General features: G+C 43.5%; 1 protein-coding gene across 2 annotated transcripts in view; it reads right to left on the bottom strand.

Annotated features, from left to right (window-relative positions):
* Nucleotides 1-15,991, bottom strand: part of ADAMTSL3 (ADAMTS like 3) — a 274,771-nt gene that overhangs the window by 66,945 nt on the left and 191,835 nt on the right. For both annotated transcript variants that reach the window (XR_008327567.1, XM_053365546.1), the window contains exons 12-14: nucleotides 12,152-12,356; nucleotides 10,537-10,684; nucleotides 7,945-8,029 (exon numbers count right to left, since the gene is read on the bottom strand). Coding sequence is in view for 1 of the 2 variants with exons in the window: in XM_053365546.1 (XP_053221521.1) it covers nucleotides 7,945-8,029; nucleotides 10,537-10,684; nucleotides 12,152-12,356 (438 nt within the window). In the remaining variant the exon portion in view is untranslated. The remainder of the gene's footprint in view (nucleotides 1-7,944; nucleotides 8,030-10,536; nucleotides 10,685-12,151; nucleotides 12,357-15,991) is intronic.

Raw genomic sequence — 15,991 nt, 5'->3', positions numbered from 1 at the left:
CTGGCAGGGCAAGAAGCCTAGAATAAAATTTAAGATATTAACAGATGCAAAGGAAAGGGGTGGATTTGCCCTGCCAGACTTTAAACTTTATTATGAATCAGCAGCATTTTGCTGGCTGAAAGACTGGCTGCTTCTTGAGAATACAGACATTTTGGATCTAGAAGGTTTTAACAATGTCTTTGGGTGGCATGCATATTTGTGGTACGACAAGGTTAAAGCACATAAAGCATTCAAAAACCATATGGTTAGGAGAGCGCTGTTTAATGTTTGGATTAGATATAAGGATTTATTGGAAAATAAAACCCCAAGGTGGTTGTCACCAATGGAAGCGAAAGCACAGAAAAAGCTCAATATGGAGGCCAAATGGCCGAAATATTGGGAAATTTTGGAACAAGAAGGACATAGATTGAAATTGCAGAGTTTTGAGTAACTAAAGAACAAAGTGCGAGATTGGCTTCATTATTATCAGATAATGGAGGCATATAATTTGGATAAGAAAATCGGCTTCCAGGTGGAAAAATCAAAATTGGAAACAGAATTGCTAGAACCTAAAACCAAGATTTTGTCAAAAATGTATAACTTGCTGCTGAAATGGAATACTCAGGATGAGACGGTCAAATCAGCTATGATTAAATGGGCACAAGATGTAGGACACAACATTATGTTTGCTGACTGGGAACAGTTGTGGACCACAGGTATGAAATTTACGGCATGTAATGCCTTAAGAGAGAATATTATGAAAATGATATACAGGTGGTACATGACCCCAGTCAAGCTGGCAAAAATTTATCATTTGCCCGATAATAAATGCTGGAAATATAAGGAAAATGAAGGTACATTCTTTCACCTTTGGTGGACGTGCCCAAGGATTAAGGCTTTCTGGGAAATGATTTATAATGAACTGAAAAAGGTATTTAAATATACCTTCCTGAAGAAACCAGAGGCCTTTCTTCTAGGCATAGTCGGCCAAAAGGTGTCAAAGAAGGATAGAACTTTCTTTATGTATGCTACAACAGCAGCAAGAATACTTATTGCCATTCTTCCAGTACTGGAAGACACAGGATTTACCCACTCTGGAAGAATGGCAGTTGAAGATGATCGACTACATGGGATTGGCAGAAATGACTGGCAGAATCCGTGACCAGGGAGAAGAGTCGGCGGAAGAAGATTGGAAGAAATTTAAGGACTATCTACAGAAATATTGTAAAATTAATGAATGTTAGAATGATGTCGGATAGAATTTAAGAGGTTTTCAGCTGTAATGTTTTGAGGGATAGGGAAAAAAGATGTGGAATTAGGTTAAGAATTATGGATAAGGATTTGCTGAACTAATAATTTGAATTGGAATACAAAAAGGGGAGGTATGAGGAGGTCGGGGAAATATGTCAATGAAAGATAATTATTGTGAACTTTATGTGTTTTTTAATTTTTATGTATTTTTTCTTTTTCTGTTTTTTGGTATTTTTTCCTTTTTCTTTTTGGTTTTTTTTTAATAGCTTTATTGTATTAACTTTGAAAATCTCAATAAATATCTTTAAAAAACAAACAAACAGCCCTGAGTTGCGCTTTGAAGTCCCAATAATTGGGGCTTCGAAGTGCAGTGTAATCTGACATCACTATGACACCAGATGGGCAGTCAACTGTCAAATTTAGCTCTCCGGGACTGGGGAGATAAGGATCACACCAGCTAGACAAGGTTCCCAAACCCTCTGCTACATGCAAGGATTCTTACCAAACTGCAGCATATGTTTACATATACGTAGGTGCTGTTGTATACAACCACCCTTGCTAGGTATTATACTGATTCAGGGGTGTGGTACTTAGAGATTTCCAGGCAATGCAAGTATGCCCATGCTTATTCAGAGCCCTGCATCCTTTCCCTACGTCCACACAGAAAGGACGTAGGTTAAAGAAAGAGCTTGGGAATCCTGGCAACCAGGGCCCAATATCAACCACTTGGGATGCAGAAAGGAGGTAAGACCAAGGGAAGAGAAAGGAGACAAATGTACACGACAAAGAGAATTTCTGAACCATTGCTTATCTAAACCAAGAATAATATTCTCTTAGCTTTTTGTCATTAAGCAGTGCACCGCAATGCCTTAACCAACGCAAATATTTGACAAAGCCTGAAGAGAGAAAAAATGTGTTGACAGCAGTACACCAGCAGTTCAGAATTCACTCCGTATACAAGGCTGGCGGAACGCATAAGAGGGTCCAAAAATAATGTATGATGAATTCCTTTGAAGCTTTGCATTTTTGTTTGAAAGTCTGAACCACAGAACAAATTCATTTACAGTCAGAGAATTCTAAGCATTTTTTCCTCGACACAGCAGGTCTATATTGTAATTGAGGTTTTCCTGTTGCATATTTAGTGTCTGGGATTTCATAGAGCCTCAACTGCAAGTCCTATTTATTTATTTTAACACAACAACAAGCAAACCTGTGGAACAAGCAACCTAGGGTTGCCATTGGCTAAATCAAATCATGTGATTTTTTGAAGTTGGTATCTGCATTTTGTAGGATGAAATGTAAAGTTGGGTGAAAATGGCCCCCTCAAACCCCTACTTCAATTATTTTTCACGCAGAAAAGCTGGGAATGAAGTTCTGCCAACTATTCCCTGGTGGGAGAGTAAATTCTAGAACAGTTTCTTGGAGGCAGGGTTTCCTGTCAGCTGTGGCAATGGCACCACTTCTTTTCTTTTTTTCCTGAGAATTTTGCTTGTTTGTCGTTTTGCTGCTGCAATAGCAGCGGCAGAATTGACAGTCTGGCGGCCATTTTGTTTCCCCCACAATGCCCCAGACCTAGCATCACCCAAGGGCACTGTCAGGCAAAAACGGTAGAGAATATCTGGAGAACATTCTGCAAAATGGCCCTCTTTTTCAAGGAGGGAGGGAGTGAAGAAGCAAAGCAATATTTCGATTCACAGATTATTTTACTGATTGTTATGTAAACTGCTCTCTGTGGTCATCTATGGTGAAATGCAGTCTATACATACTGGAAATAAACAAATTCTCAAATATTTTCTCAGAAAAACCTATTCCAAGAAATTTCAACTTGGTTCCAGGTGTTCTAACATAAGGGTTTCCAAACTCATCCATGGACTGCCAGTGGTCCACGTGATCTGTGGTGTGCTTGTGAAGAACAGTAGGAGCAAGAACGTGATAGTGGTATTTCTCATCAAATGTCTTGCACTGCAGTGTAATGAATAGAAAGCACAGGGCGACTTTTCTGTGGCCTGTTCATGTTGCTTGGCCATCAAGAGAGACTAAGAGAAGGCCTTAAGCTGATTAGCTTCCTCCCCACGTTCCATCGCTGTAAGCTATTGAGCTGGGAGATTTCACGTTCAAGCAAACAGGATTCCCTGACTCATATCTTATGCTTTCCGCACAATGAGGGAAGTGGGTGGGGTACAGGACAGTCTCAGACCCATTCCTGATCTCACTTGGTTTCTCTTTGTGTGTATGTGTGAGAGAGCCCATACAGATTCCCATTTTAAGGTAAAGGACCCCTAGACGGTTAAGTCCAGTCAAAGGCGACTATGGGGTTGTGACACTCATCTTGCTTTCAGGCCAAGGGAGCCAGTGTTTGTCCACAGACAGCTTTCTGGGTCATGTGCCCAGCATGACTAAACCGCAACTGGCGCATGGAGGACCGTGACGAGTGCCATTTTACCACATACAGGCAACTGATGTGTAGTGAAATTCTCCTGTTGGAAGGTGAAGGAGACCACCAAGAATGATTTCAGTAAATCTGTATGGGGTGTATGTGTACATAGAATGCGTCCGAATAGCCCCAATGTAATAACTCCAACCCAGCCCTACCTCCTCACAAAGCTATCAGCTTCTAAGCTTGGCCTGTTTCTCAAAGTTATGATTAAGAAGGGGGGGAAAGTTGTAAAGCTCTCTTATTTCTTTTAAGATTATTAAAAGAAAAAGGATGTGGAATCTTTTTTTGGAAGGCTTATTGAAAATCCCCCTGTAAATAAAGAAGGCTCCAGGGAAACACATTTACAATAATGATGGGTATCAACTATCATCACATTCCACCAGAAAGGACTAGAAAGGTTATACCTCCATTTTTCTTGGCTTAGTGTTCCAAACAGTCTTTTTTAAAACACACACACACACACACACACACACACACACACACACACACACACACGGTTTTTGTAATATACATTAAAAAAACCAAAAAACTTTAGAACCGCCATTATGTATAATTCAACACTCTTTTCTACACACACACACACTTGACCACAGAGGCAAAAGTATTTATCTTCCAGATGTTGTCTTGGTACATCTCAATTTGCGGGTTTTTGACACACAGCTGTGTTCACATTTCCCTTACTTGTCCCGAACTCAAGTTAAGGTGTGAAGGCGCAATGGGCAATTAAAATAAAATAAAAAGCAATGAACCAGGGACTAAGATTTTCACGTTGTGGCTCTTGTTGAAGGATATAGTCATTCTTAAAGAAGGGGTTGAAATTTACCAGGGGAAACTGCAAACCTGGTCTTAAGCCACAAGTTCATGCTGGCATTCCCTCCCGCTCTCCCTATGTTGCTATCGTTCGAGGGCTGTCCAGAGGCACAGTGACAGCCCTGTCTATGGATATTTATTGGTCGCTGTTTTCAGGTCAGCAAGGAATTTTCCTTGCAAACGGATTGGCTGGGTCTGTGGTTTTGTTTTCTTTGCCTACCTCATAGCAATCGTCACAACTTTGTGACGGAAGAGGCATTGGGCTGGACCGTCAGTGGGAATGAGTAGAGGAAGGGGCCTCTCCCATCCCATTCCATAGGTGGATCCCCTTAAGGGATCTCAGAGGGCAGAACTTCCTGTCCAGATACCCAGATCACGGACTACAGTGACCCCTGCCAGTGATCAACCGGGGGTTCGCCAGATGCTGTCCCCGCCACAGGGGGCACCTAAACTTAGCAAACACCATCTATTCATCAGCCAATTCATGCCCAATGCCCACACCAAACTTGTTTTGTCTTTAATCAATAAAATTGCAGCCTAATTTGAACCCAACACATATCTCCTGTTTTTGTTTGCCTTCCATGCACCCCAACATGGCCCCTGCAAGTGGACTTTGAGCTGCATGTAATTTGCAAAAATCAAAGGTTAATGCACTCTAAAGGGGAAGGAGCATTTAATCTCAGTTATTATAAGGGCTCGAGACAAGGCAAAATTCCTAGGGACCTAAGAAGGTAGTATGCTCTTTCTGTCCATTCTAACCGTCCATTAGCAGTGTTTTCATGCTGCTGCAGATCGGTTTCTGCCGAAATGCTACATCATTTGTCTTGTTGTATGCTATTTAACATAAGCTACGCATGTAACGGTCGACATAACTCATTTTCCTTCCAATGTAAAGGAAATGTCGAAACACTGTTTTTAAAAAAGCATGAATTAGGTATCGTTTGTGGATTTTTTTTTTTTTAAGAGACTGAACATATTCGCTGATCATATTTGCTTAAGTGATTTCTGCTCCTGACTACACAAACTGCAGCAATTTAAGCCTCGTTTTCTGTTGTCATTGGACTTCTCCAACATCCTTAATAATTCCAGGGGCTTTGGGGAGTAAGGCAATGATAGTCACCAGTCGCTGAGAACTCTATCAAAAAAGAGAAACTGCCATCACTGCCAATGACAAGCCCATTTCAAAGCATTTCGAAACCCCAATAAATCATTTGCCACAAATGGGGTGGCAAACTGGCGTGTGTCTGATTTTGTCTCAGCCCTAAAGAGGGACAATTCCTTTCTGTAGTGAGCAGGTCACTCACTCCCAGTTTCTATTGAGATCTTCAAGGGAATTCCAACTCAGTGACTTCATACTGGTCTGTTTCTTAACAGGAGGCAGCATGGCAGTATAAATGTGCAGGATCTATAACACCAGCTCAGGAGGCAGTTTCGGGTTTGAGTCAGGTTGGTGTCCACCAATATACACACACTTGCCAAGATCAAACAGGACAAACGAAGAAAAAACTAAGGGGCCATCTAGCCTCATCCATCCTACAGCACTTGGTTACAGGGCTCTGAAATGTGCAGAAAGAACGCTGACTTCACTTAAATGCTCAGAGGAAGAATATTCATCTCATTTGAATTTTCTGGCAGTTCCATATTTTATTTTTAATGCAGAATGTAATTTTGTAGTGATGTCTGGAAGTGAGAGCTGGACCATAAAGAAGGCTGATCACCAAAGAATTGATGCTTTTGAATTATGGTGCTGGAGGAGACTCTTGAGAGTCCCATGGACTGCAAGAAGATCAAACCTATCCATTCTGAAGGAAATCAGCCCTGAGTGCTCACTGGAAGGACAGATCCTGAAGCTGAGGCTCCAATACTTTGGCCACCTCATGAGAAGAGAAGACTCCCTGGAAAAGACCCTGATGTTGGGAAAGATGGAGGGTACAAGGAGAAGGGGATGGCAGAGGACGAGATGGTTGGATAGTGTTCTCGAAGCTACTAACATGAGTTTGACCAAACTGCAGGAGGCAGTGGAAGACAGGAGTGCCTGGCGTGCTCTGGTCCATGGGGTCACAAAGAGTCGGACACAACTAAATGACTAATCAACATCAACATAATTTGGTAGAAATGCAGTATGCTACAAGGGCGTGCCTAAAAATCTCATACAGTCAGTTTTTCCAAGCCAGTGATTTCTTGCAGACAGAAATCTCCGATGTGCATGTTTGCAAGGGCATCTTCTCCATTCATCGCGGTGAAGTACAATCCCATGGATGCAAAAGGGTCCCAATCTGGTGGTGTGAATGGGAGATGCACCCAGTGCAGTCCCCTGAATTGAAGACAATGGAGATGCCTCTTTGCTCATGAGTTGTTTATTTATTTAATGTATTTCCCTTCTTTCCAAGCAATTACTGTTGTCCCAAGTGGCTCACGTCAACGAGAAAAAGAGAAAGAGTTCGAGAATACAGAAGTGTGGTCCTTGGAAGGACATTTGTACGGTATTCTACATACACTCACTATCCTCCATCCAAATAAAGGAAAAAGCATTCTGGACCAACGGGACTTCCGAAGACTCTTGAAAAGGCAGCTCTAGGTCAAGCATAATGGAGTAAACCAGTCTAGAAGTAACTAACAGTGCTTCCAGATGACCTGTTCAGCAAACATTCATTCCAATTTGTTTGTAGGCAAGGGTAGATGACGTCGCATCTAAGCAATTGTTGCCCCATGCTTTCTAATACATTTTCCCATCACTTTCACAACTTGTGATGTTTTGGGAAGTGAGTTTGTTGTGCAAGACCTCCCTATCAGATGACCTGAATTTGCAAGTAAGTGATTGAATCCCACTCAAAAATAGCAACAGTCTGGAAAAGCCCTAAGGCAGGTATAACCATGGTTACATTCAACCTCCCCAAGAGCAGCCAAATGGGTCAAAACACCTCTGCTCTGGGCAAACTCACTCAAGACCTGAACACTGTTTCTTGTTCCTACAATTCTAACGGAGATGCCCTCGATCTATTTAGAGAAGAACCAAAGAGAGAAAACTTGGACCACCAGAGATTGCCCTATGAACACAGATGTTGGGTACGAATGCCCTTCTTCTTGGCTGCATCCCCACTGCTTGCAAAAATTTCTGGTTGCCATTAGGAGAGCCGTTTTGGAACTCAACTCTCCCAAGCAAGTGCCTTCTGGAGGACAGGAATTTGTATAGCTGGGAAACCTTGATAGCACTTCCGAAACATATAATTTAAATACTTTCTTGGCTCCAGCTGCTTTTGCGTCACTCAAGGAGAACTGTTTGGAAGAATCTGAGAACTGACTTGCAAAGACAGACCCAGCCCAGGAAAATCCAAATGCCAGATGACTTGGCAAAGGAGGCCAGTCTTTACAAACAGTCGGGAAAATGCATCAGTGGCCTCTTCTCTGCCTTAAAGAGAAAGAGAGCGAGTGAGACAGAAGGAAAGAGAGAGGAATGGCAGACTTACGTTGGTTCTTCGGAGACTGCTCTGGTCTCCTCCATTTCGTGTGCTTGCTTGAACCAGGGGAGTCTTGCTTCAACGGGGTGTTTCTCTGGAAGAGGAAAATGCACAAAGCATGGGCTATTTATTTATCTCATTTCAGCAACTCCTGGGTTTGAACCAGGAACCTCGTTGTTTTGAACAACCTGGGACTGTGCTCTCAGGAATCAGAGCCCTCTTCAGGACAAAAAAGGAAAACACCATTAGTTGTGTTACAAGAGAGAGTAGGTAGGGTTCAGCAAGGGGGAGAAAAACACCAGAGAAAAACATTGTTCTATGGTTTATATCGTTGAGCCTTCATTTTCTTTCTTTTTCTTATGTTTGCACTTCTGAACAAATCAGTAAAATACTAAGAAACAAAAAGGAGTAACAGACAGCTTTCTGGGTCATGTGGCTAGCATGACTAAACCGCTTCTAGCACAATGGAACACCGTGATGGAAGCCAGAGTGCATGGAAATGCAGGTTACCTTCCCGCCGTAGTGGTACCTATTTATCTACTTCCACTGGCATGCTTTTGAACTGTTAGATTGGCAGGAGCTGGGACAGAGCAATGGGAGCTCACCCTGTCATGGGGATTCAAACTGCCAACCTTCCGATCAGCAAGCCCAATAGGCTCAGTGGTTGATACCTACAGGGATTTCTAAAGTGTTTTCTAAATTCTACACAATGAGGAGAAGCGCCTTGACTTCTTTGATCTTATTTAAGTATTGATTCGGTTTGAACCCAACACTAAGCCAAACCATGGGTTAGCACAAACAAGCAACTGTGTGAGTTCCCAGAGCACAGCCACCAAATTCCTTCTCTACTCCTGCTGCTGCCACACTGCCCAGGGGCTTAGCCATGGTTTTGCTTACCCTTACATCCAAACCCAGGCTCACGGTTTGTCTCACTGCAGCTATAACCAATGTTTATTCCAGGGGAGGAGTGCAGGGGCTGTAATTTTTGCTTTGGGAACCTACATGTTTTCTCACTTGTGCTAAGCAATTGTTTGGCTTAGTCTTATGTGTGAAATGGACCACTGTTGAAAAATCCATTAACTGCTAAGCAAAACACTGAAATTATTTCTCCCTGTTTTGTTACACTACAGATTTGTTCACCCCACTGTTTTAAATTACATCATAAGTGAAGAAAAAAAATAACAGGCACACACCCTACTTAGCGCTGATTACTACAGCCTCATAACTTTGCCAACTCTCGAGTCTGTCCTCCAGCTTCTGGAAGAGGTTGCTAGGAACATTTTACTTCAGCTAATAATTCTCTCCCCATCTACACACACACACACACACACACTTGCACAGTCAAAGCCAAATTAATATAATCTGGTCACAGGGAGACAACCTAGGCTGCATGGTATCAAGTAAAAGCACAAAGCAAGTCGATTTACAGAAGAAAAACGTGCTTTCACAAGGTAACCTCCAAATCAGACAAAATCTGCACCAGAAACAAACAAAAAATGCAGGGTGCAGTCTTTGAAATATTGAACACTATTTCCAATGAGAGCTATGGTTTAGGTGTATTGAAATGAGAGCCCCTTTATCCTTGGCTGAGATGCTGAGGTTTTAATTAACATCCCAACGCCAGAAATAAGCATACCAGGACTCTGTGCTGTTGGTGGGGAAGTGACCTGCATCTCCTCCCTGCAACTTCCTTGTGTAACATCTAGGAATGAAGATGTGTGGCATGCAGTTTCTATGGTCTGCAGTTCCGCACCTCCAGAAGAGGCTGGCAACAAACTACGCCACCAGCAGAAGGGAGGCTGAGGGTGTACATGTTGCAGCTGCATGTCTTCTTTTCGCTAGGTGTTACTGAGAGACGCAGTAAGGAGGTGCAGCCTAGTGACAGCTACGAATCCCTTGGCTTGTCTAGATTAGGCCTCTGAGTTTCTGAAGCCAGTGCATGATAAGTGTGGCGTGCGAATAGTGTGTGCAGATGAGCAGGAAATGAGGAGTGTGTGAGTCATCAGGTTAGATTTACTCCATTTCTGAATCGCTCCACACACAAGAAAGTTGCAAGGCAGTTTACATGGATGTAAATACACAATAAAAACACATTAAAATGAAACAATGAGAGAGAGGGAGAGAGAGGGAGGGAGGGAGGGAGGAAGGAAATGATTAAGAAGCAGGAAATATATTATACCCAAAATTACATATCCAAGTACTTATGTGGCTCTTCACTTGTCCATGGGTTGGATCCAAAGGTTCATTTCCTCTGATGTAAGGTGCCCTTCCACCAGCAAAAGAAGTTATTTTACCAAAACTGTTCTCCTTCCATCGGCTGTATTCAACGTTATCTGTCTGCTAGCGAAAGGGCTTGTGTTGAGTGAGTTTCAGAGTAGCAAAACAGAGGAATCCAATGCGACAGTTGTGCTAGCCGAAACACATCGCATAACAGGTTGCACAATCTGTTGTGCAAGAAAATCACCACCAACCGGCTGGTGCATTCTCTTGTGCAACGGTGGCGCACAACATTTCGCCACAGAAGCAAGCATACCCTGAAGTGATTCTATCACTACATTGGATACAACCCTCTGTGTCTTTAGGCAGGTATATCAGAGTTACCTTTGGGCTTGTAACAGGGGACCGGCACGATACATTCTTCTTTTATATGCAGCTTGAGCTGAGGATTGCAGCCGCCCGTGTGTTGCCCACGGTGATCAATGCACAGCACCACTCGGTACCGTAAGCCTTGCCCACACGTCACAGTGCACTACAGACCAACACAAAAGCAAAACCCCAGAGCTGTCAACCGATTCAAGGATGTTCAGTCAAATTATTATTGTGTTATTTATTATGTATTAAATATCTCCACCACCCTTCATCTGAGGATTACAAAAACACAATGCACAACACAGTAACTAACAAAACTAACACCCCAAATTATTATCATCTGCCTTTATCTGATTAATACATTAAACGGAAGTACATGTGCAGACATAGTTTATTTTTTTATTATTATTATTAACTTTAAAATCTATATACTGCCTTGAAGTCTAAAACTCCATTCTCCGAGCGGCTTGCAAATCACTGCAGCGTATAACAAAGGCAGAGTATGGATGAAAACAGGCATATGAAACAAATTAACCCAAATCAGTCCTTATTATTCTCTGAAACAGCAGCAACGAGGAGGATCCAATAAATCATATAACTTGGCCTTGCTAATGCCATTTCGGGATACATACGTAAGTGTGAGATAACTTACAGTTTAATAAAGAAAAAAAGCTACCATTGTTGGTCCATCTTCAATATTTTCCTTTTCATTCCCTAATATGGCCATGGACCAGGTCCAAAACAGCCTCAAAAAATAAACAAGTGTTCCCTTAGCTCATAGCCCAAGTGAACTATCATCATCACCAGCTCCCATCTGCTCTGCTTTACCATCTGGGACTGGTCTGGGCTCCTCCTTGCCTCACAGAGGCCAATCTAGATTGAGAAGATGCTTCCCTCCCCCTTATATATTTTTTCTGTCCCTTCTGGCAGGGGAAAAGCCATTTTGCTGAATATTCTCAGCCAGATTTGATGGCAGCTGGGATTCCACACCTATCCACCCACCCAATGATGAATGACACTAGGTATGGGGTATTGTGGATGATGTGGTTCATCCAGGGCAGAGACGCAGTTGGCACTGCTGCTGCAACAGCAAGAGCCCTAGGGGGAAAGTAATGTTGCCACCCCAAGAAACTGTGGTTTGTGTGCAATGCAGTTCTAAACAACGTGTTCCATCAGTGCAAGGACACCAGTTATTTCCCCCTACAGTGTTTTCTTGAGAGTCCCATGGACTGCAAGAAGATCAAACCTCTCCATTCTTAAGGAAATCAGCCCTGAGTGCTCACTGGAAGGACAGATCCTGAAGCTGAAGCTCCAATACTTTGGCCACCTCATGAGAAGAGAAGACTCCCTAGAAAAGACCCTGATGTTGGGAAAGATGGAGGGCCCAAGGAGAAGGGGACGACAGAGGACGAGATAGTTGGACAGTGTTCTCGAAGCTACCAGCATGAATTTGACCAAACTGCAGGAGGCAGTGGAAGACAGGAGTGCCTGGCGTGCTCTGGTCCACGGGGTCACGAAGAGTTGGACACAACTAAATGACTAAACAACAACACAGTGTTTTCGTATATCTGGGGGAGGGAGTTTTTTGTTTTTTAAAAATGAAGGGTTAAATTCTTTGTGAGCTTACCTGTGACCATTCCAAAGCGATCCATTTAGGGCAATCGTACAGGTTGCAAGCTTGCATGACCCTGGGTTTGGGAGCATACATGCATTTCCACTCCTCTACTTGTAATATCTCTCCATGCATGGTCTCCTCCACACACACGAAACTCCTCCTCTGGATTCCACCTCCACAGGAAACTGAACATGCCGTCCAGGGGTTGTGCTCCCAGCTGGGGTTGGTGTAGGGAGGGAACACAAAAATTTGCATGAGTCCGCCTTCTATATGGTTTCTAGATGCAAGCTCTTCTGAAAGCAGTAGATCCATCTTTCTTCTTTGAAAACCAACACTTAATACTGTCAGTAATCAGACCCACAGGGACACGGGTGGCGCTGTGGGTTAAACCACAGAGCCTAGGACTTGCCGATCAGAAGGTCGGCGGTTCGAATCCCCGTGACGGGGTGAGCTCCCGTTGCTCGGTCCCTGCTCCTGCCAACCTAGCAGTTCAAAAGCACGTCAAAGTGCAAGTAGATAAATAGGTACCGCTCTGGCGGGAAGGTAAACGGCATTTCCGTGTGCTGCTCTGGTTCACCAGCAGCAGCTTAGTCATGCTGGCCACATGACCCGGAAGCTGTACGCCGGCTCCCTCGGCCAATAAAGCGAGATGAGCGCCACAACTCCAGAGTCAGTCACGACTGGACCTAATGGTCAGGGGTCCCTTTACCTTTACCTAATCAGACCCACTGCTGAATCCTAATTCTCTAATGTCGTTTTATCTAAAGCTGATGTACCAATTCTCATATTTTCAAAAGCGTGTCAAATCCTAATGGACGCTTCCTAGACTACTTTTTGCATGGAAGATAAAATCTTTCCTCACACAACACCATCTCCAGAGCCCTTCAATTGCGATAACTCTGCTTAATGATCTCAGAGAAGATCTGCCTAGCGTATTGTAATCGTTGAACGTACTGCGGAAGATACTGGAGAAGGTCCACTAAGACTTGGAATCTAGGACTAGGAGTCCAGAACATTTTGGCCAGGAGTCTAAATCAACCCAAGTCTGGATGACTTGCAAAACTGTGCCTATCTTTGCTTCCAATGAAGAACTTTAGGGGTGGCTTCGAGATCTGCACCACTCTGCTAACATCACAAAATATATGCTTTCCCCCCATCTTGGAGATTCACCGGTGTGGGGGGTGGCAATGTATAGTACAGTTCCTTTTGGATCAACATTATATTTTCCTGCTAGCAACTCAAAGCAAGAAGTCCATGCTTAACGTTCTGTTCTAAAACACATTTGGACAGGAAGTGAGAATGCTGCTAGCCCAGGGTGGAAGGAACAAAAGAAGAATGACAGATGAAATTGATGGAATATGCAGAAATGGCAAAACTGACGGGGAAAATCCGAAACCAGGAAGATCAAGTATTTTCTAAAGACTGGAGTAAATTTGTAATTTACTTAAAAGACCACTGTAAACAGTTAAAATCTTCGGCAGGGATGTAAAGACACTCGTAATGTGGAATTGTTTTAATGGTAATTACGGTTATATAATAGCTAGATCAGGGTAAAAGATGCAGTAAATTTAATCTTAAAGATGGAACCCATGGAGGGAAGGAAGGAGGTCTAAGAGTTCGAAAGAACTCTGTATTTTAATGTTCGAAATCACTGTTTTTATATGTATATTTTTCCCAAAAAAAACACGTATTTGGATATTACGGTCAGTAATGGCTCAGGAAAAGAAATGCAAGCCTGTTGCACCCGCTGCATGGGTTGGAAGCAGCAAGAGTATCCCACTCAAAGTCGTTTGCTGGAAGCAGCGGAGCCCCTGTAAAGAAGTCAAACACAGAGCAGATGGAGCAGAAACCTATAAATCCAAAAGGTAAATTTATATAACTGCTCCCCAAGATGCAGGAGGTGACTCAAGAATGCTCCCTGCCTGAAATAATTCACGCAACTCCCCGCTCAGAGCAAATTAATCACCTTCTACACAAACCGAACGTGAAACTTATTGTACGCCGAGCGCTGACATTTAAACCAAACTTACATGATCAAAACCAGGCAGCATGAAGCAGATAGCTAATGATTTCACCATCGCCCCTGATAAATGTGCTCATCTGCTGCTCTCCTTTCATGCCGCTTAACCCAAAGGAACGATTGACGTAATATATAACACACTAAAGGATGTCTAGTTCCAGAGCTAATCTACTGCGAGAGCTAGCACAGCGTAGTAGCAAAAAGGCCATTCAACGTATTGCACAGGAGCAAAATTCTGCAGGGGGTGTTCAACAGGGAGCTGTGGAACAGAAGCGCATGATTTGAAAAATCCCAGGGGGTTGCTGCTGAAAAAAACCCAGCCCCATTGTGAGTGTCCCCCCCACTGAAGTGTGACCTACGAGTTACCTTGGACCTAACCCCATTACGCTGTGACTTGCCCTGGCTCCATCAGTGGCAGGAAGCCAGCAAAATGGGGAAGAAGTAGGGAAGTCTACCTCTGGTCAGCAACAGTGTCTGAGCTGTGCAGTGTGGTCCACAAGGACACTGGGGGTTGTATCCAATATGCAGAGTAGACCCACTGAAGTTAATGGACATAAAGTTAGTCATACTCATTAATTTCACTGGGTCTGCTGAGAGTAGGACTAACATTGGCTGTCACCCTGGGATGTTTTTATTCTCCTGGGATTTTATTCTGCATTTTTCCATGCTTTGCTCTGGTTTCTTATTGCTGGTGTACACCTTTAATTGGTATGCGATGCTGGTTTGTTAATTATAAATTGTTCTGTTGGACTCTCCCACTGACTGTGGAGGGAGCTTTAGCAGAAAGGTGGCCTTTTGATTTTTAAAGCAAGCAAGAAAAGGCACAGAGTAATGAAATCAGGAAATAGGGTAAGCTACCTTGCACATCAGGGTGGCGCTGTGGTCTAAACCACAGAGCCTAGGGCTTGCCGATCAGAAGGTTGGTGCTTCGAATCCCAGCAACAGGGTGAGCTCCCGTTGCTCGGTCCTGGTTCCTGCCAACCTAGCAGTTCGAAAGCACGTCAAGTGCAAGTAGATAAATAGGTACTGCTCCGGTGGGAAGGTAAACGACGTTTCTGTGTGCTGCTCTGGTTCACCAGAAGCTGCTTAGTCATGCTGGCCACATGACCTGGAAGCTTTCTGTGGACAAACGCTAGCTCCCTCAGCCAATAAAGCGAGATGAGCACCGCAACTCCCGAGTTGTCCGCGACTGGACCTAATGGTTAGGGGTACCTTTACCTTAACCTTGCACATCATGGAGGGAGAAGTGGAGATGTTAACACAGGGCTGTCATTTGGGGCAGAAACCCCATCGTTCTTCAAAGACACATTTCTATGTCACTGGCATGGGCATTATCCATTTGGTGCCAGGTTAAGCCATATTTGGCAAGGATTTTATTTGACTGACTGGCTAACCTGCTCTGTTGATTTTTAAGCTGCCATTTTAGTGTGATGAGCTGTTTTATGGTTTATTGTTGTTTGCGGTCATGGCTGTTTTAATGCTTTGTACCCTGCCCTGGTATCTGTATCGATGAAGGGAAGCTTACAAACGATTTTAATAAGTAAAATAAAATAAATACGGCAGGTTGCGGCCAAAGTTAGTCCTAAGCAGAGTCTACCCATTGAAATTAATGGACTCAACTAGCTTGGGTCCGTTAATTTCAACAGGTCTACTATGTGCAGTTCTGCACCGCAGCAATTCCTGGTTGCAAACAGAACGTTCCTGTGTGCACATTTTCACAAATCTAAGCATGTAAAGGGCTGGCTCAGTCCTGATCCACAGCCACGTCGACCACCAGGAGAAGATGATCATCAAACCAGAGGGAGGTCAGCAGGCCCAAGCTCTAGAACAGG

The sequence above is a fragment of the Podarcis raffonei genome, chromosome 14 (genome assembly GCF_027172205.1).
Source record: "Podarcis raffonei isolate rPodRaf1 chromosome 14, rPodRaf1.pri, whole genome shotgun sequence".
Taxonomy (NCBI): Eukaryota; Metazoa; Chordata; class Lepidosauria; order Squamata; family Lacertidae; genus Podarcis; species Podarcis raffonei.
Note: the sequence above shows the minus strand (reverse complement) of the source record. Positions and strands in the feature narration are given on the sequence as shown.